The sequence below is a fragment of the Penicillium odoratum genome (assembly GCF_028828045.1).
Source record: "Penicillium odoratum strain IBT 22623 chromosome Unknown utg000005l_segment0_segment0, whole genome shotgun sequence".
Taxonomy (NCBI): Eukaryota; Fungi; Ascomycota; class Eurotiomycetes; order Eurotiales; family Aspergillaceae; genus Penicillium; species Penicillium odoratum.
This window is the reverse complement of record NW_026643147.1, coordinates 7052047-7070847: the sequence shown is the minus strand read 5'-3', so window position 1 is coordinate 7070847 and position 18801 is coordinate 7052047. Positions and strand designations below refer to the sequence as shown.

At 49.6% G+C, this 18801-nt stretch overlaps 8 protein-coding genes across 8 annotated transcripts; 6 read left to right on the top strand and 2 right to left on the bottom strand.

Moving 5' to 3' along the window:
- Positions 1–373: 373 nt before the first annotated feature.
- On the bottom strand, positions 374–1039 carry N7520_008231 (GNAT family N-acetyltransferase; the record flags this gene model as incomplete). Its single annotated transcript, XM_057142165.1, has 1 exon — positions 374–1039. The coding sequence occupies one exon, from the start codon at positions 1037–1039 to the stop codon at positions 374–376; it is 666 nt and encodes a 221-aa protein (XP_056996171.1).
- A 577-nt stretch (positions 1040–1616) lies between these two features.
- Positions 1617–3376, top strand: N7520_008230 (tubulin alpha chain; the record flags this gene model as incomplete). The annotated part of the gene is made up of 6 exons (XM_057142164.1): positions 1617–1641; positions 1729–1769; positions 1830–1856; positions 1962–2037; positions 2147–3101; positions 3151–3376. 6 exons carry the CDS (start codon positions 1617–1619, stop codon positions 3374–3376), a joined length of 1350 nt encoding a protein of 449 aa, XP_056996170.1.
- A 906-nt stretch (positions 3377–4282) lies between these two features.
- On the top strand, positions 4283–8444 carry N7520_008229 (EF hand domain protein; the record flags this gene model as incomplete). The annotated part of the gene is made up of 6 exons (XM_057142163.1): positions 4283–4343; positions 4410–4567; positions 4625–4748; positions 4821–5006; positions 5068–8369; positions 8418–8444. The coding sequence occupies 6 exons, from the start codon at positions 4283–4285 to the stop codon at positions 8442–8444; spliced, it is 3858 nt and encodes a 1285-aa protein (XP_056996169.1).
- A 772-nt stretch (positions 8445–9216) lies between these two features.
- On the top strand, positions 9217–10403 carry N7520_008228 (SDR family oxidoreductase; the record flags this gene model as incomplete). The annotated part of the gene is made up of 4 exons (XM_057142162.1): positions 9217–9379; positions 9468–9706; positions 9759–9836; positions 9888–10403. The coding sequence occupies 4 exons, from the start codon at positions 9217–9219 to the stop codon at positions 10401–10403; spliced, it is 996 nt and encodes a 331-aa protein (XP_056996168.1).
- A 444-nt stretch (positions 10404–10847) lies between these two features.
- Positions 10848–12755, top strand: N7520_008227 (fungal specific transcription factor domain-containing protein; the record flags this gene model as incomplete). The annotated part of the gene is made up of 1 exon (XM_057142161.1): positions 10848–12755. The coding sequence occupies one exon, from the start codon at positions 10848–10850 to the stop codon at positions 12753–12755; it is 1908 nt and encodes a 635-aa protein (XP_056996167.1).
- Positions 12756–13316: 561 nt separating this feature from the next.
- N7520_008226 (tyrosinase family protein) lies at positions 13317–14526 on the top strand (the record flags this gene model as incomplete). Its single annotated transcript, XM_057142160.1, has 3 exons — positions 13317–13613; positions 13661–13746; positions 13797–14526. The coding sequence occupies 3 exons, from the start codon at positions 13317–13319 to the stop codon at positions 14524–14526; spliced, it is 1113 nt and encodes a 370-aa protein (XP_056996166.1).
- Positions 14527–15146: 620 nt separating this feature from the next.
- N7520_008225 (wax synthase family protein) lies at positions 15147–16063 on the top strand (the record flags this gene model as incomplete). Its single annotated transcript, XM_057142159.1, has 2 exons — positions 15147–15493; positions 15550–16063. 2 exons carry the CDS (start codon positions 15147–15149, stop codon positions 16061–16063), a joined length of 861 nt encoding a protein of 286 aa, XP_056996165.1.
- A 525-nt stretch (positions 16064–16588) lies between these two features.
- N7520_008224 (alpha-galactosidase A precursor) lies at positions 16589–18574 on the bottom strand (the record flags this gene model as incomplete). The annotated part of the gene is made up of 4 exons (XM_057142158.1): positions 16589–17098; positions 17170–17460; positions 18007–18244; positions 18306–18574. 4 exons carry the CDS (start codon positions 18572–18574, stop codon positions 16589–16591), a joined length of 1308 nt encoding a protein of 435 aa, XP_056996164.1.
- Positions 18575–18801: the final 227 nt, after the last annotated feature.

Here is an 18801-nt window from a genome sequence, read left to right as displayed (position 1 = left end):
ACCGATGAGGAATCAATAACCTTTCTTAATGATTTTCAATGATATTTCCTTGGCGGTGATTCAAGACTTCCAAGGTTGTAGGATTCAGGTTGAGTTTATTTAGGTGTCATTGTTTGCGTTGGGATTCTGGTACATGTAACTGGAGATATATTTTGACGGGATGTAGTTGGTTCGTGTCTATTGGGTCGAGTGGCCTAGGCGGTGAGGAAGCGTCAGGAGGGAGGTACGATTTGAAAGAATGGGCAAAACCCGGATAGGGGCCATGGACATGATATGATAGGCTCGGACAGTATGTACTTCTAATATTGGCTATTTGTAATTACATCAAACATTTAATGATATATAAGAGAGCTCCAGGTATCCTCATCCAGAATCAAGGAGCAAAGCTGACAGGTCTATCTCGTAGAATCCATTTCAGAGTCTTTTGGTTCCCCTCATCGGCAGCCTCATATGTACACCAACCGCACTTCCGCAAAACATTCGCACTCGGAACATTAGTCTCGAGAGTAACAGCATACAAGTCGTACAAATCCAGCCTTGATTGATTGTCAATAGAGCGAGCTTGTAGACCAAAGTCAATCAGCCGCTTCCATTCCTGCTGAAACCCAAGAGCAGCCTCGGTAGCATATCCCTTGCCCCAAGTTTCCGGCAAGAACATATATCCAAAGAGAGGTAATGGATACTTCTGAGAGTCGTCCCAGGCGACCAGACCACATACACCAATGAGTGCGCTCTTATCTTCCAGAAAAGAATTGGGCGAGAATTTATCCGGATTATCGGGTTGGACAGTGACGATGAAGTTGAAATTTTGTCGTGAAGTTTCATTGTCGTTTATGTATCTTTCCATCCATGTACGCGTTTGTTGTATAGAGCTGTCTATTTGGACTTGGCTGGTCCATTGCATGACCTCTGGGCGTGTACGAAGCTCGTGCACGGCTTGTAGGTCGGTCCATTGAAATGGTCGAAGAATCAATCGAGAAGTGTGGATTGGTCGAGTTTTGGAGTATGGTGGAAGTATATCTGCCAGTGAAATATCCATGATGAGAAGCTAATTGAGCGTATATACACGTGGAAAGACTTAGCATGGCGGGATAGATACTAGCTCCAAGACACCGCCCAGCATTCTGCCAGCAGTTCATATCTCCTTCGAATCGAAAGCCAAGGAAAAGAGGGGGCTAGGTTTAGAAAAGAAGGCGGTAAAGCACTGTCCTTTGTTGCAAGCTCCTATCCGAGGCTGATGTAATGTCGGTCAAGGCCAAAGCACGTGACCTTAAACAGGCGGTGAAGCTCACAGCGGGAAGGCGGGCCGCGACCAATCAGCGGGCTTGACGCGACCCAACGACTGGATCAACAACGAACTCCCCCCTGTTAACAGCACAGACGCCTTCACTCCACAACATTTCTGTTCTTCCTTCTTCTCGACTCGATCTCCATTCCTCCCATTCCTGGTGAGTTAGTCCTCAGGTCACCCTTCGACCCCTCCCCCTCCCCCTTTCTAGGTTAATTCGCCCAATTTATACTTTTGAACTAACCCCTGAGTCGGCAGACCCGTGTTTGTTGTTGGGTCTTTCTCCCCCTCCTTAATTTTTTGACACCGTGAAAACACCGCCAACACAATGAGAGAGATCATCAGTTTGAACGGTAGGTGCTGAAATCAGCCGGCAATTTCTACAGGAAATCTTTTTTTTCCCGATGGAAATGACGCGCTAACTTGTTGATGTCGTATAGTCGGTCAGGCCGGTTGCCAGATCGCCAACTCCTGCTGGGAGGTAACATATCATATCCATTGTGGCCCCAATATGCGGTGAACTGACTATAAAACTGTATAGCTTTACTGTCTGGAGCACGGCATCCAGGTACGTTGAATTTCTAATCTGATGGTGGCGCCCAATCTCGAATTGAGCAACATGCCCCCTTTTCTTGGGAGGAAAGCTAGTACCCGCGACTAACATTGGTGATAGCCTGATGGATACCTCACTGAGGAGCGCAAGAAGGCCGAGCCCGACCACGGCTTCAGCACTTTCTTCTCCGAGACTGGTGCGTATACCCAGTTTTTCTGCCTTTAGGAGGGGCCAGCCAAAGCGCGCTAATCCCCGCCTTAAATCCTTTGTTTGTGATGGTCTAACGTTTTATTCTTACCTTACAGACAAGGGCCGCTACGTTCCCCGTACTATCTACGCCGATCTCGAGCCCAATGTCGTCGACGAGGTTCGCACCGGTACCTACCGTTCGCTCTTCCACCCCGAACAGATGATTACCGGCAAGGAGGATGCCTCCAACAACTACGCCCGTGGTCACTACACCGTTGGTAAGGAGATGATTGATCAGGTTCTCGACAAGGTCCGCCGTGTGGCCGATGCCTGTGCTGGTCTCCAAGGTTTCTTGGTCTTCCACTCCTTCGGTGGTGGTACCGGTTCCGGTTTCGGTGCTCTCCTGATGGAGCGTCTGTCCGTCGACTACGGCAAGAAGTCCAAGCTTGAGTTCTGTGTCTACCCTGCTCCCCAGAACGCCACCTCCGTTGTTGAGCCCTACAACTCCATCCTTACCACCCACACCACCCTGGAGCACTCCGACTGTTCCTTCATGGTCGACAACGAGGCCATCTACGACATCTGCCGCCGCAACCTCGGCATTGAGCGCCCCAGCTACGAGAACCTGAACCGCCTGATCGCCCAGGTTGTTTCCTCCATCACTGCTTCGCTCCGTTTCGACGGTTCCCTCAACGTCGACCTGAACGAGTTCCAGACTAACCTGGTCCCCTACCCCCGTATTCACTTCCCTCTGGTCGCCTACTCTCCCGTCATCTCCGCCGACAAGGCTTCCCACGAGGCCCACTCCGTCACTGAGATCACCACCAACTGCTTCGAGCCCAACAACCAGATGGTCAAGTGTGACCCCCGCAACGGCAAGTACATGGCTACCTGCCTGCTGTACCGTGGTGATGTCGTCCCCAAGGACGCCCACGCCGCTGTTGCTCAGCTCAAGACCAAGCGCACCATTCAGTTCGTCGACTGGTGCCCTACTGGTTTCAAGCTCGGTATCTGCTACCAGCCTCCCCAGCAGGTCCCCAACGGCGACCTTGCCAACCTCAGCCGTGCTGTGTAAGTTGTCCACCCGAGAATCGAAGACTTTTTACTAATCTATGTGCAGTTGCATGCTGTCCAACACCACCGCCATCGCCGAGGCCTGGTCCGCTCTCGACCACAAGTTCGACCTCATGTACTCCAAGCGTGCCTTCGTTCACTGGTACGTTGGTGAGGGTATGGAGGAGGGTGAGTTCTCCGAGGCTCGTGAGGACTTGGCTGCTCTCGAGCGGGATTACGAGGAGGTTGCTAGCGACTCCATCGAGGAGGAGGATGTTGAGCCCGAGTACTAGATTAGGGATGCTATATGACCGTACCGGAGGCATTGGACTGGTGCCATGCAAAACATTTTGGCATATCAGCTCTTACCTTGAAAGATCGGCTTTCCTGAATCTACTGGGCTTTCTTTGCAAATACACAGGGAACATAGGTTTTACAGTCCGATGAATGTGTTTTCTGGCTTTGTTGTTCGATATATCTTTAATATCCCCGAAGCAGCGTGTTTTCCGCTCGTTCTAACCCTATTCTGGGATTATACACAAATTGTAATTACAAAAAAAACCAAAAAAACCTTTTCATTTTTCTTAAACTAATGGCTTTGCTAGTATCATCATGGCCGGTTGTGTTTACTGCCGGACTGCGTAGACAATTGGGACTGGGCATTGGAGATGTTAGTTGCAAATAGTTGCCTTCTAGAGCGATTGGTTTTAAGGCGAAATTAGTAGCCTGTTTGCAATTAGGCTAGCACCCATATGTTGATTTTTATCAGATAATTCCCGATAGTGTCTAGTTATTTGAAGGATGTTCATCTGATATGTAATAGGAGGTACCTGCGTGAGACCCTGGAATGGGCGCTAACCAACTGACCGCCTTGGGGGGTACCTTCTTACGACATTGACTCCAGCCTCTCTGTAAACCCATTCCACCACCGGAACAATCCGTTCTCTTATTTCAGAGATTATTCCTCGACCTGTCTTCTCTGTCACTGCAACCCCGAAATACAAAATCTAAGCCTCGATCCATGCTCGTGGCATCTTCCGGCTAAACCGACGTCACCCGTTTCCCCAGCTTGTCCTCCCAGGCACCCAAGCTATTCGCATCCTATCGACACGGAGAGGGGGTCCGCTCCTCCACAACCACAGCTATGGCTGAAACCGGTGAGCCTTCCACTCTATCACACCTGTAACACCGTGAATTCAATGGCGGACCTTGGCGCAAGCCAGGAGGTCCACGGAGCTTCCCGCATTTACCCCCTCCCCTGTACACCTTAACACATTAACGCGATTTCGAGGAACTGACGTGTGCAATTTTTTTTTTTTCATATAGCACAGCGACATCCGAATCTGAATCTTACAGCCGAGGAAAAGCGCGTCTTTTACCAACTATTCCAGGCCGCCGATACCACCAACCTCGGCGTTATCACCGGCGAGATCGCAGTTCCATTCTTCGAGAAGACACATCTCCCTGGCGGTGTTCTTGGAGAGGTATGCTCTAAAAGCTGTTATATGGCATTGGATTGGCAGACTGACAAGCCACTATAGATCTGGCAGATTGCGGACAGAGAGAACAGGGGTCTTCTGACTCCAGCTGGATTTGGGGTTGTTCTTCGATTAATTGGACACGCCCAAGCTGGCCGTACACCATCTGCTGAGCTAGCTTTGCAGCGTATGTACCCCTGAAGTTACTTGGAGCTTCTCAAATTCCCGAGACCCTCTGCTGACTGCCATTCAACAATAGCCGGCCCGCTGCCCCGATTTGATGGAATCGCAGTCGACAACACAGCTCCTGTACCGGAGCCGAGCCCCGCGAGCCCTCCACCGGGTGCATCTGGCCCTATTCGCGTCCCTCCGCTGCAGCCCGATGATGTCAACAAATTCGTTTCTCTCTTTGACAAGTCTGAGGTCGTGAATGGCATTATGTCGGGTATGTATAACTCTCGATCCATAACAGATCCCAGTCGAAACAGTTGCTCATATAAATTTAGGCGACATTGCTAAGCAAATCTTTGAGCGCGCAAGATTACCCAATGAGATTTTGGGTCGTATATGGAATCTTTCCGACACACAGCAGCGCGGTGCTCTGGATGCCACGGAATTCGTTATCGCCATGCATCTTCTAACGTCGTTCAAGTCCGGTGTATTGCGTGGTATTCCGCAGACTCTACCGCCTGGATTATATGAAGCGGCGTCTCGTAGGGGCGCTGCTAGGTCATCCTTTGGTGCTCGGCCAGAAGTTCCACCAGTTCCGTCAATCCCCAGGCAATTTACTGGCTCTCAGCGAACTGCAAGCCCCTTGGGCCCTGCTCCTGTCCCGCAGTTCGGAGGTCAATTGTCCGCCCAGGCAACAGGTGGAGATTGGCTGATTTCCCCGCAGGAGAAGATGCACTTTGATGGGATATTTGAGACCGTTGATACCGCTAAGCGTGGACTTATTACTGGTGATCAAGCCGTGGGATTCTTCATGAAGGCGCAACTAGCAGAAGAGGTCCTTGCCCAAATCTGGGACCTTGCTGATATCGATGCTGATGGTCAGTTAACGCGAGAGGAGTTCGCCGTGGCTATGTATTTGGTGAGATTGCAGCGTGGCGGAAAGGAGCCTCTACCACAAGTGCTTCCTCCCGCTCTGATTCCGCCTAACATGCGACGCCAAGCTCCTGCTCCGGCTCCAATGGCAGCCCCTGCACCTGCACCTGCACCTTTACCTGCACCTGCACCCTTGCCACGATCTGCTGCAGATGACTTGTTCGGTTTGGATTCGCCTCCCGCGCCTGCTCCTGCCCAGCTTCAGATGCCTCAGTCTACCGGTGGCTCTGCAAGCGCATGGCACACACCTGCCTCTCCGTCTTCAAGGGCTTCCCCGCCAACGGCATCCACAACTTTCAAGCCGTTTGTCCCGACATCATCCTTTGGTCAAAGTCTGCAACCCCAATCGACCGGGGCGTCTTCTGGACACCCGGGTTCAATTCGTTCGCCTCCACCACCATCCGACGATTTACTGGGAGATAACGATCCGGAGGAATCCAAGAAATTGACACAGGAGACTATGGAGCTGGCGAACTTGTCAAACCAAATCGGATCGCTTTCTAAGGAGATGCACAATGTTCAACAGAAGCGCACTACTGCTGAACAGAGCATGACCCAGACTTCGCAGCAAAAGCGGGATTTCGAGACCCGGCTTGCGCAAGCACGTACTATGTACGAACAGGAGCTGGCGAGCTTCAAAGCCCTAGAAGAGCGATTGAAGACGTCAAAGGCTGAGACCATCAAGTTATCTCAAGAGTACGCCCTGATTGAGGGAGGTCGCCAGGATTTGGCGAATCAGTACCAACAGGTTTCCACCGCACTGGCTTCTGACCAGCAGGAGAATGCTAGTCTGAAGGAGAAGATTCGGCAGGCAAATGCAGAGGTCGCTCAGCTCAAGCCGGCTCTTGAAAAGGCACGCTCAGATGCCCGACAGCAGAAGGGACTAGTTGCAATTAACAAGAAGCAGCTATCCACCGTGGAGGGTGAACGCGACAAGGTCCAGGCCGAAATTGACGACTTGGCGCGAGAGACTCCACAGTATACAGAGGATGTGACACCCGCCAGTAGTGTTGCTGAGGTTGCTAGTCCTGCTGCTTCTACCACCAGCCAGAATACCAATCCCTTCTTCCGTCGCACTGTGACAGGCACCTCAAGCGATCGCGCTCGTTCGCCTGACTCTGGCAGCGATCAGCAGAAAGCGTTTGACAGTCTCTTTGGTCAGACATTTGCCAGTCCCACGAGTGCCGGACCGCCGCCGACCTCTTTCCGTGCCGAGTCTCCGTTGGCGAGGGCCAAATCACCGGTTACCTCGAATGTCCCAACTCCATCTGCGTCTCCTGCTCCTGGATCCATGCCTGGATCTCTGCCAGGAGCTTTCCCTGAGCCCCCCGCCCCTCCTCTGTCCCGTCAACTCACCCCAAACTTTCTGCCATTTAATGAAAACCAGTCTGTGACCTCGTCCACCATGGTGTCTCCCCCTGCTAGCAGATATGGCCAAGACACCTCGGGCTTTGGAACACCTTCTCAGGCGACAGCCAGTGAATTTGGCGCTCCGTCAGTGACAGCGTCGAGTGACTATAGCCAAGCGGCTGGCTCAACCGCCGAAGCCACACCGGCGCGTTCTCCTTTCGAGGAGATGCCCCCGGCTAATGAGGCCGCTGCCACTGTGGCTGAACCATCGGCCACTTCTCCACTTAGCGCAGAGAGCCAGGAGCCGCCAAAGGACCTGTCTTTCGATGAGTTGTTTGGCAGCAAGGCGCACAAGCGGTCTGAATCCCAGAAGGAGAATGACTTCGAGGAAGCTTTTGCAGCTATGAAGCCCGCCAGTAACATCGCAGGCGGGCCAGCAACTGCTGCCGCCGGCTCAGAATTCCCACCCATTCAGGAGCTCCATCACGATGATGAAGAGGAAGAGGACAGCTCGGACGACGAGGGCCCTTTGGGGTTTGATGATAACTTCACCCCTGTAGCACCGTCAGGTACAAAGGGCAAGCCAGCTGATTCTATTGATGCCGCTCAACTTGCTGCCTTCCCGTCTCCGGGAACCGCTGGGGCGTCAGGCCAACCCCCTGCCGCGGATGCTCAGGCCAGCCCTCCCCAGTATGAAAACAACACTAACGATGCTCCTGAATACAATGGCTTGCTGCCCGTCCGGTCGGACCCTACTGCCGCACCCGATGCTCCTCACTCTGTCGAGTCTGCGACCGGCGCACCGATCATTGACAACGAGCCCCAGCGGGAGATGGTTTCTCCAGCCTCAGCCCCAGATGCTAGCGCTTCCAGTGAGGTGAAGACAAGCGCCCCTGACTTTGATGCTGCCTTCGCTGGCCTTAATTTGGCACCCGCCGAGGAAGCAGACGATGACGACGATGAGCCTGAGGGTCACGATAAGAACACCGACTTTGACTTTTCCTTTGACTCCCCGTCTCACGCTAAACATGAAGCCACATCCAGTACAGATGCTGGCCACACTGGCTCATCTGAATTCTTCTCTTTCGACGACAATGCCCCTGCAGCTGTGCCTACAGAATCTGCCAATGGAGGCACTTCCAACCATGACTGGGACACTCTCTTCGCACCTCTTGATAATGCGAAGCCTGCCACTGAGGAAGGAGCCAGCACGTTCGACCCCAAGAAGCCTGGTTGGGCCCTCAATACCGACACCGGCGAAGATGATCTGATTCTCCAGCGATTAACTGGCATGGGCTTCCCTCGGGAGGAATCCCTCGGAGCTTTGGAGAAGTTTGACTATAACCTTGACAAGGTAAGCTTTCAACCCCTGGCTTAAGCGACTTCTAACTAACAATTCCAGGCTGCCGACTATTTGACCTCCAAATAAACCTTGATTCATTTCCATCCCTTTGCACATATCATCCCACACATATCTCTCTTTTGCCATGATGCCTTTCTTTCCGAATGACCCATTTTCCTTTTGTTATTTCCTCTCCCATCTTGCGATGCGACTGGGGACTGGGCGGCCTCTTGCATCCCGATTACCCAATAATTCCCGTCTGTTCCAGCCTCATGTACATCTTCCTTTCCGTTCCTGTCATCGCCATTAGTGAAGGTATTGGATTGGATTTGATTCATTCTTGACGATGCTTTCGGAAAGAAAGAACCGATTGCTTGATTCTGTCCATTTATCTTGATCACAGTGTAGTGTAGTTTGCAATGATTCAATGCACTTAATCACATGTGCTGTGTAGGTACAATTCGATCATGGCAGAATGGAAGGGAGTATTACGAAGACTGCTCTCCAATAATATCACCTCTTAGTTAAAAAGTTGAATCGGCCTCTCAGAGGTCTACAAAATGATAACGAAGTGGGAAAAAAAAAGTAAAGCCAAGTAATTAAGTTGAGCGGAGCGAAGCTGATGTTTCCGAAAGGAGTAATCGGAGCTTCGGAGTCGGAGTTCATACGAGTCTGTCAATTTGTCCAAATCAGTAGTATAGTCAGGCTTGGCGTATGAATAGATTCTTTGCGCATATGAGGATAGACGAATACTTAAACGACCGACTCTCCACTCAATTGATACTCATTAATCTCAGTCTACTCTTTAAAAACATCAAGTGGGAAATCACAATTATCATTAACACCCAGGTGCTTGAAAATGCCTCGCGTTCTTCTCACAGGTGGTAGCGGTTTTATCGCTACACATATTATTGAGATACTTCTCGCCCGTGGTCATTCTGTTGTCACAACCGTCCGGTCCCAGCAAAAAGCTCAAGGAATCCTCCAATCTCACCCCGAGTTACAGAAAGACAGGTTAGATTGTGCGATTGTGGAAGATATAGGCCAGGCTGATGGTAACTGCATGTCCTGTACATATACCGTTAATCATCGATCTAATTCAATCGATAGCCTTTGACAAGGCTGTTGTCTCCGAGCCTCCATTCGATGCTGTCATCCATACCGCAAGCCCGTATCACTTCCATGCTAAGGATGCAAAAGAGCTTCTCGATCCAGCGATTATTGGAACCACGGGTATTCTCTCTTCGGTGCAGAAATATGCGCCGTCTGTTAAACGTGTTGTGGTGACTTCTTCATTCGCTGCTATCAACAATATTTACACCGCCGGTAAGGAGAAGGTGTATTCCGAGGTAAGATTCAACTTACAGTCTTTACTTAGCGATCGCTAATTAGGTCATTCAGGCCGACTGGTGTCCCATCACAATAGAACAAGCCAACCAGAATCCCGGAAACGCCTACAGAGCAAGCAAGACTTTTGCTGTAAGTCTACTAGTCGTTAGTAATAGTTGAAAGACAACTAACAAACCACAGGAGCGAGCTGCATGGGACTTTATGGAAAAAGAAAAGTCATCCTTCGATTTGACAGTGATAAACCCACCTCTCGTTCTAGGTCCCATTGCCCACCAACTCGCCTCTCTCAGCACCATAAATACCTCCAACGAGCGTATTCGAGATTTTATAAACGGCGCGTCAAAGGACCACTGCCCACCGACTGGAAACCACGGTTACGTCGACGTGCGTGATCTGGGTCTCGCTCATGTTCTAGCGATCGAGAAACCTGAAGCTGGTGGAAAGCGATTCTTTACCGTGTCGAGTCACTTTTCAAACAAAGAGATTGCGGAGATTATCGGTCAGGAATTCCCCGAATTCCGGGATCGATTGCCTGCGGGCGAGGCTCTCGTTTCAGGGGATTATCCCGCGGATGGAGTGTATGGATTTGATAACTCACGAAGTCGAGAGGTTTTGGGGTTGAAGTTTAGAACTCTCACGGAGAGTGTGGTGGATTCTGTCCATAGTTTGTTGGCTGTTCAGGAGATTGCTAAGTGACTATGACTAGATTAGTTTAACCCCGAATCAATCTGACCGCTTAGCGCCATGCCATGCCATGCAGCATCAGCAGAATACTTGATCTTTACATCAATCATGCTCTCTACATTTGCGGCTGATCCAGAGAAAAAGAAACCTTCACGGAGACGTAGACAGGTCGCCCGTGCATGTGACTGGTGCCGACTGAATCGAACCAGGTGTGATGATTCTCAGCCTTGTCAAAATTGCCGCAGTCGTGGAATACAGTGCAGTAATGGTAAGCGTACAGAAAATTTCACGCTGCCCGCAGCGACCAGGTGTGTCACAGTCCCACAGGCACATCTCAAACAGAGTTAACTCCAATATAGAGAAATTCAGCGACTGCGAGATACGATCAAGGAACTACAGGCCCGACACGCCCAGGACCAGGCGCCCAGCCAATATGCAACCCCTCAATCTGACAATATGCTTCCTCTCCAAAGTCAGGTTTCACGACCCTTGGATTCATATTCACTGAAAGAATGGAAAGGTGTGGAGATTCATGATACACCTGGGGCGGGCTATTATGGGCCACTGTCATCTTCGTATTTCGGGGCTCGCATGAGTCACTTCCTGGCCAATGTGAGCAAGGGCTTAGAGTCGGCGTTTCAGATTGGTTCTTTCCGGCTGAACTATCCGCCTACATGTCACCATGCGTCGGAGAAGATGGAGCCGAATACCTTGTCCCGGGCTCAAGAGCAATATTTTCTTGATCTGCTCTGGCAGTCATTTCATTGCGTCTATCCAATCATCGTGGAACCGGATTTCAGGATCTACTACGAGTATTTATGGGAAAGAGATCAAGTTACACGACGTCCTTCTCCACTGGTAGATAGCCTGCTAGCTGTTTGTATGCAATATGGAGCCACATTTCTCATGAGTGATGAGAATGACGTGGAAAGTGATGGGGGTCACCATGTTGCAACAGTTTCGAAAGAGAGTCACGCATTCTTTCGTCGGGCTCAGACCCTGCTTCTTGACCAGATGGAAAGCCCTTCGATAATGGCATTGCAGAGCCACATATACTGTATTGTCTATTTGCATAATACCTCATTCTTCAATGCGGCCTATTCTCTTTTGGGAACAGCTGTGAGGGTTGCTCAGAGTCTTCGGCTCCATCTACCGCGTGACACGTCAATTCAGAAGGACCAAGACTTATACCAACGTCTTTGGCATACACTGTTTGTCCTAGATTGTCAGTTGTCCATGGTTCTGGGCCGACCTTTGGTAACCCGTGTTGAAGTTAATTTGGATCTACCAGGAGATACCCAGGAACACGCGCTTCTATCTGGCTCAATGTTGATGATCCCAGGCCACGAGGAAATCAGCTGGTTAACCTTCCACGTACAGTCTACCCGGCTATTGACCATCGCGCAAAGTGTCCAAATTGCCTTCTATCAACAAGGCGCTCGATTAATCGAGCAGAAGAATGCCGAAAGTATATACTGTGACCTTTACATGATCGAAGAGCTAGCCGCATGCCTTGCCCGAGAAGTTGGCGCGATATACGACTGGACACGTCATGTACCACCCTCGCTCCAGAATTGCCGAGTTTCCGGCGAACCATTCTCCACGAAGCGCATTCCAATCAATTTTGATACCTCCAGTCCCCTATGGCTCCAACGACAACGAATCCTCCTTGAGCTCCTGTACCATCATCTCCAACTCTCGACCTTTCGCTCATTCCTGCGCTTCCCACCTGGAAACTCGTCAATCACCCCATTATCAGACTGCCACAGCATTAACTGCTTGAACCATGCTGTCGCTTTGACCAACCTTCTCCACCAAGTACTCACCGAAACTGACCTACTCCGTGGATGGAATCCCGTATTCCAGTACCAATGGGATGCCGCTCTGTGCACCCTAGGCTTCGTCCTAGCCAACCCAGTCTGTCCACCAACCCCCGCAGCTCGCAAGTCCATCCAGACAGCCATACACTGCTTTGAAATAATGGGGAAGAACTCTGTGGCGGCTAGAACGGCAGCAGAGATAGTGCGAGAAGCTGGGATCCAAGCTGAGACGCTTGTTGAAAAGTTCCATAATAGCTTGTCAGCTCGTGGCCCACCGACAAAACAGCGGGCTCAGACTAGCGCTGCAGTGCAAGTTATGGCGGCGCCGGCATTGACACCGGAGTATCTACAGAGTTTGGAGGCGAATCAATCTTTTAAAATCGGGGACTTTGTGAATGATCTATCGACTGGTGATATTCTCGCATTTGATGCTTCAAAGTTCCCTGGTATTACGGATGATGTACTCTCTACAATGGAACTCCCGTGGGAGAATGATGAGGTGGCTCTGGACTCGTTCTCGCTCTCTCTGGGAAACACCATGTAGCAATTGCATATTCTAATATTATCACTCATTATCAGGCCCGATGTCACACATAGATTATAGATACCGCTTACACAGACCAAGGGCTGACGATTTATATCCTGAAACACTATGGCTCAGGTCGGGCAATTTTCGATCAGGACCTCGTGTCTTAAGGCGACCTAAGGGGCGTGATAAAAGTCAACCGAATTAGAACCTCAGATAAGCGAAACTAAGAGTTTCAGCAATACGTCTGTACAACAGATCCCCTGAACCATTCTCTGATAAGCTTTTCTTTCGATTCTTCCATGCTTCAACGTCGGACAGAATGTCAGATCTTGGGAGACCTTGCATGAGAAACTCTCCGAGGCTACGGGCTGGAGTTGCACAGCATATAATCCTCGCGTGGCCTTCTAGCCTTGAGTCAGGGACTCATAATGAGCCACGTGTATACGCAATCAGTGTCAGGTTAACTCACTCAATCCGAAAGACAACATGGCTAATATAGTTGCCTTGTTCTTTTCATTTTTGGTGATACTGACATGTCCGGTTTGGGGGGTACGTACGTTTAATCAAGATCCGACGATGATTGAAGCAGCGGCCCAACTTGAAGAAATGGCACAGAATGCTTTGAAGACATCGATTGACACGATTATCAAGGACTCGTCAAAGAAGAACAATACGTGCACCTTGGAAAACTTGCGAGTTCGTCGCAATTGGAGAGCGTTTACTTCTGCCGAGAAGAAGTCTTATATCAAATCGGTTCTCTGCTTGACCAAAGCACGGTCTATCACGCCGAGTCATTTGGCCCCTGGAGCCAGATCACGATTCGATGACTTTGTCGCCACTCACATCAGTCAAGCGTATCACGTCCATCGCGATGTAAGTTCCACATCCCAAGTTCATTCATCCTGCTAACAAAGAGGCAGGGTCTGTTTCTCGCATGGCATCGATATTTCATCTATGAATACGAACAAGCCCTCCGCAATGAATGCAACTACACAGGAGATTACCCGTAAGCATACCCAAAGCCAACCAAATTCAAGCCTATCTGATGAAATCCAGATACTGGAACTGGGCCGCAGACGCCGACAACCTAGAGAAATCCAGCTTATTCGACGGGACTGAAACCTCCCTCTCAGGAAACGGCGCCCACATCCTCAACGAAGCCCCCATCGGAGCCCGAATCCCAGGCCCCTACCCACCCCTCTGGCTTCCACCAGGAACGGGAGGCGGCTGCGTAACAAGCGGCCCCTTCCAACACCTGACCGTCAACTTAGGCCCCTCCTACCTCGCCGTGCCAGGCGACAACATAACCCGAATGTCAAACCCACTAGACTACAACCCGCGCTGTCTAAAACGGGATCTAACAACTGCCATCCTGCAGCTGTATGTGAACTACACCTCGATCGTGGATCTGATCACACAGAGCGAAATAGTCTGGGACTTGCAGGATAAAATGCAGGGCCAGCGTGATACTCCTGGGTTACATGGTGGGGGACATTTCGCCATGGGTGGGGATCCGGGACGGGATGCGGATGCTAGTGCGGGGGATCCGGCATTTTATCATCATCATGGGATGGTGGATCGGATTTGGTGGATTTGGCAGAAAATGGATTTGAAGAGGCAGGATGAGATCTCTGGGACGAGTACTTTGATGGATACGCCTGCGTCTGCCAATGTGACTTTGGATTACTTTCTGAATGTTGGTTATGCGAATGGGAATCGGGGACCAGTGGTTTTGAGGGATTTGATGAGTACGACGGCTGGTCCGTTTTGTTATGTTTATCTTTGATTCGTGTGGGATCAATGTATAGTTATTGATAGAAGGGAAGCTTTTTAATTGAATTTGACGATCTAAGATGCGACGATCACTACTGTTTTAACCTTTATCACGCTAACCACAATTGGTTTTTCCCATAAGCAGTGTTGGACCAATAATTTCATGCATGGGAAAGGGGAAGCAAAAAATCCTTCAGGGAAAACATACGCTGCTCAATTATAATGGGACCTGACACGTTATCGTCAATTGTGGAAATATCATGCCTCTATACCGCCCACTGCTTAATCCCAGGTATACTCCTGCTGACCACAGCCAAACACTCAATACCCCGCTACCTCTCAATCCCATGTCTGATCTTCACCGCGCACCGATCTATAAGCGTGGCAGCAGCTTTGGGACCAGGCTTCATCTGGTGTGAACTAGCACGTTTAATCGTGACAGTCCTGTTCCAATCCCTAAACCTTCTACTCATAAATCCAAAAGACAGCTCTGACCTCCCCCCAAAGCAAGGTCACAGTCTTATCTCGCGTCTCTACTATGCGACGCGACTATTTACCCAGCCGCGTGGCATCAACACGCCCTGGCAAATCAAGAATGCGCCCACACAACCAGCGTATTATACGAAAAGGGGGATGAAAGAGCCATCTCGTGGTCGATTTTTGCTTCGTCATTCCGCAATCGCTGTGTGGCAGTATCTGGCGCTGGATATTTTTGCTACGGTTGCCTTGCAGCAGGCGGAGGAGCAGAGAAAGCATGGAATTTTACCGCCGACTGTTCAGTGGGATTTGTCCGTTGAGCAGTGGATTGAACGGATGATCTCTAATCTGGTCGCTGGATTCGTGGTGAGCAGGATGCTTATTGATTTGCATCATCGCGTATTCTCAATCCTTCTTGTTGGACTTGGATTGGACTCGCCGTCGAATTGTCCCCCTCTGTTTGGACGGGCAGCGGAGGCTGGTTCACTGAGAGGGTTCTGGGGGTATGTAGATTCTTCCCTGTTATATGTGGAAGATATCATGTGCTAATAGATCGCAGCAAATTCTGGCATCAATTGGTGCGCGAGCCTTTCGTCTCTGTGAGCACATGTATTACTCGTGACATGCTGGGCCTTTCTAGATCCCCATTGGAGCGATATACAAACATTCTCCTTGTTTTTGTCTTCTCAGGTGGACTGCATGTCATCCTTGATGTGATTCAAGGTATCCCGGTACAAGAGTCTGGTGCCATGCTACTTTTCCTGACAGCTCCATTGGGCTTGGTCATTGAGGATGGCATCAAGGCGACGTGGAGAAGCTGTACGGGAACCAATCGTGCTGAGAATCTGATGAAAACTCCTCCACCGTTATGGCAAAAAGTTCTTGGTTTTTTTTGGGCAATGGCATGGCTGGGTGTCACCTCAACTTGGTATTTCTATCCACAAATGCTTCGACCAGAGAACCAGGCTCTGGTTCCGTTCAGTTTGGCGAGTAGGTTTGGGCTGCCTGTCATCGCAGGAGTTGTCTTGGTTGGGGGTGGGCTAGTTGCATACGTGTTTGAAGTTGAAGTGTAAAAGATTGAGGCATCCAATCACTCCTCTCTTATTGAACAATGAGAGATGAGAGACTCCGCTGCACATGACTTGATTATGGATGTACATAGCTGGATGATACAGGCTATATAGCCCATGGGTAAAAAACAGATCAGTTTAGTCGACGCAAACCTTTCGTCGGAAGTGCTTTAGAAAATCACACAAATACCTATGGGGAGACGCAATCGTAAGACCCAAACTTCTGTTTCGCTTGGGTGGCTTTGGCCTCGACTAACTGATAGGCTTCGGCGTGTCCCGTCTCTGTTCATCAGACAGGTCCTAATCTGATTTTCTGCCGAGATGGCACTACATTGGAGATCGCACAGGAAGCCGTTGTCAACTTCGCTGCTTATGTCAACATTCTCCAGGCCAGGAACATCATTTAACTGTATACGGCGTCCTTTAGATATGGAGAGTATATGGTCTAATCACTTAAGCATACGAGGTTCTTCTTTTCCAACCTTCTGCGAACCTGAAAGAACTGTCGTGATTCCAGCATCTGAAATTTCAAAGAACGCCCCCACCTCCTCGGCCTGATGAACTTTTGAGGCACATGCTTAGATCTTTCAACTCTTGTAGAAGCACTTCACGATTAGCAAATTTCTGAGCTGTATCGAAATCAATCAAAGTAGCCCTCGAATCACGGACAAGAAAATTAGATCGGTTGGTATCCCCGTGCCGGACCCCTAAATCATGCAGTCGAGATAATACCTCCTCGCAGATCTCAGTGTCCTGAGCGCCAGCGTGCCGAGAATCGGTAATACGTTCCAGTAAGAACCCAATTACTCGACCGTTTTCAGTCAAGTGACCCAAGAATCGGGGTCCGATATCATGGCCGACTATCCATTGATACGCCGTGGTTTCATTTTCAATATATTGCACCTCCCAAGGGAAACGAGCGAATTTTACAACGACAATATCATGGAATGACGAAGCTCTGGTTTCATAGATACCCGTTCGTAGCTTTCGACCGACCAAAAGCTCCGAATAGTCGATAAAGATTTCATGCCAGGTGTTCTGAACGCCAGAGAATGGGGTCAGGGAGACACGTGCAAAATGCGGTCGGCCGTCAAGAGGGTTTTAGCCACCAGCCCATCATTCCAGTCTCCCGGGGGGAATCTTGGCAAGAGCGGCACTAAAGAAGGGCCAAAACACATATTTTCAGAGTTGTAAATGCCTGGCTCAATGGTAATGTATTTTATGGAACGGCTGTCAACAAAGACGCGGAAATGGCTTTCATCATTTTCGGCGACCTCAGCTTGGGGTAATTCAATTTCGGGCTGGCCATTCATTTTGGGTGGCGCATCCAATCCATGTCCATCCTTACGCGCCGTTGGTGACCAACGGTTACAGGCAGTGAGAACAGGTCGATACTTGATCTAGACGTCAAATTAGCTCGTAGTGTGTTTCTCTTCTGTGGTATGTCCCGAAATTCTCCCAAGTCGATCGCCTGTCCGAAGTGGAAAGAGACTCTACGAATCATATTGAAAGAGGCCGGTGATCATAGTTTCGAGGGCCGCGGAACTGGGTACCCGTATCGGTCACTCGATCTGGCGCTATCAGGCTTGGCTCAGACAGGCCATGCATCATGGCAAGCCGATGGAGATGGTGAAGATGGTGGAAGATTCTGATGTTACGTATTATCAGTATAGGCACAAGAGCGTCAAGATGAAATTCAAGTATTTAAAGCATCTTAAACTATGAACATGATTGAGTAATTGCATGTCAGACGTTATCAGAGAACTGAAGCATGAAGAAACCATTGAATCCTATCAATTCTCGAGCTCTTTCGCGTTGCTTATAATCGAAGCTCAAAATTACAAAGACTCTTTCTCATTGCTTCTGACTTAAGAAAGCCGGTCATGCAAATGGTTGATATCATTTGAAGCAACAGGAACTTGATTTTTCAGAACTTGAACTTGTACTCCGAATTGGGCTTTCAGATCTTGAAATTGACTAGACACGCAGTCAACAATTCGCTTCAGATTCTGAAATTGACTAGACAAGCAGTCAAAATTTCGCTCCAGATGTTCCAATGCTTCAAGCCTGCTAGCCGATTTTGCAGCGAAATATTTCGCCATAAGAGAGAGAGCATTTTTTAAGGATCCTGCACCTGGGATGATTGGGTCTTTGGGGCCAAAGGGCGAGGACAGCGTCATCATCCTACAGCAAAATGGTATCAGTCTTTGCTTTGAAATCTTATAGGGTAACTGTGGTATCTTACTGGTTCTGTGAGGGGAAGTTGTTTGGGACAAAAGCGTCGTTGAAACCCGCGATTGCATCCTCATAATACGAAGCGGTCCCATCATGAGGCAAGCAGAAGGGAATCATGGGTTCTTCGTGAAGATAGCCTCCCACCATGCCGTTGGAGGAAGCATTCCATTCGATATCCATCAGGGAAGACAGATTGAAGTACCACTGGCGCTCATATAATGGATCAGCTCTAGTAGTGTCATAATCAATTTCAGATGGGATTTTTAGAGAAGAAGACATGGTGTATATGTAAGAATGAAAAGTTCAGACCTTGTGGGGGCAAGGATTCAGAGGGTGAGAATGCCCTGTTTTATATATCACATATCGCAGAGAAGACTCACTATGCGACACTGTTTTCATGTCGCGGAGAAACCAGTGTCGCAGAGAAAAAATAGTGTCGTGGAGAGGACCCACTATTTAGCACTGATTTACATGTCGCAGAGAAGATCTACTGTGCAGCTCCTATC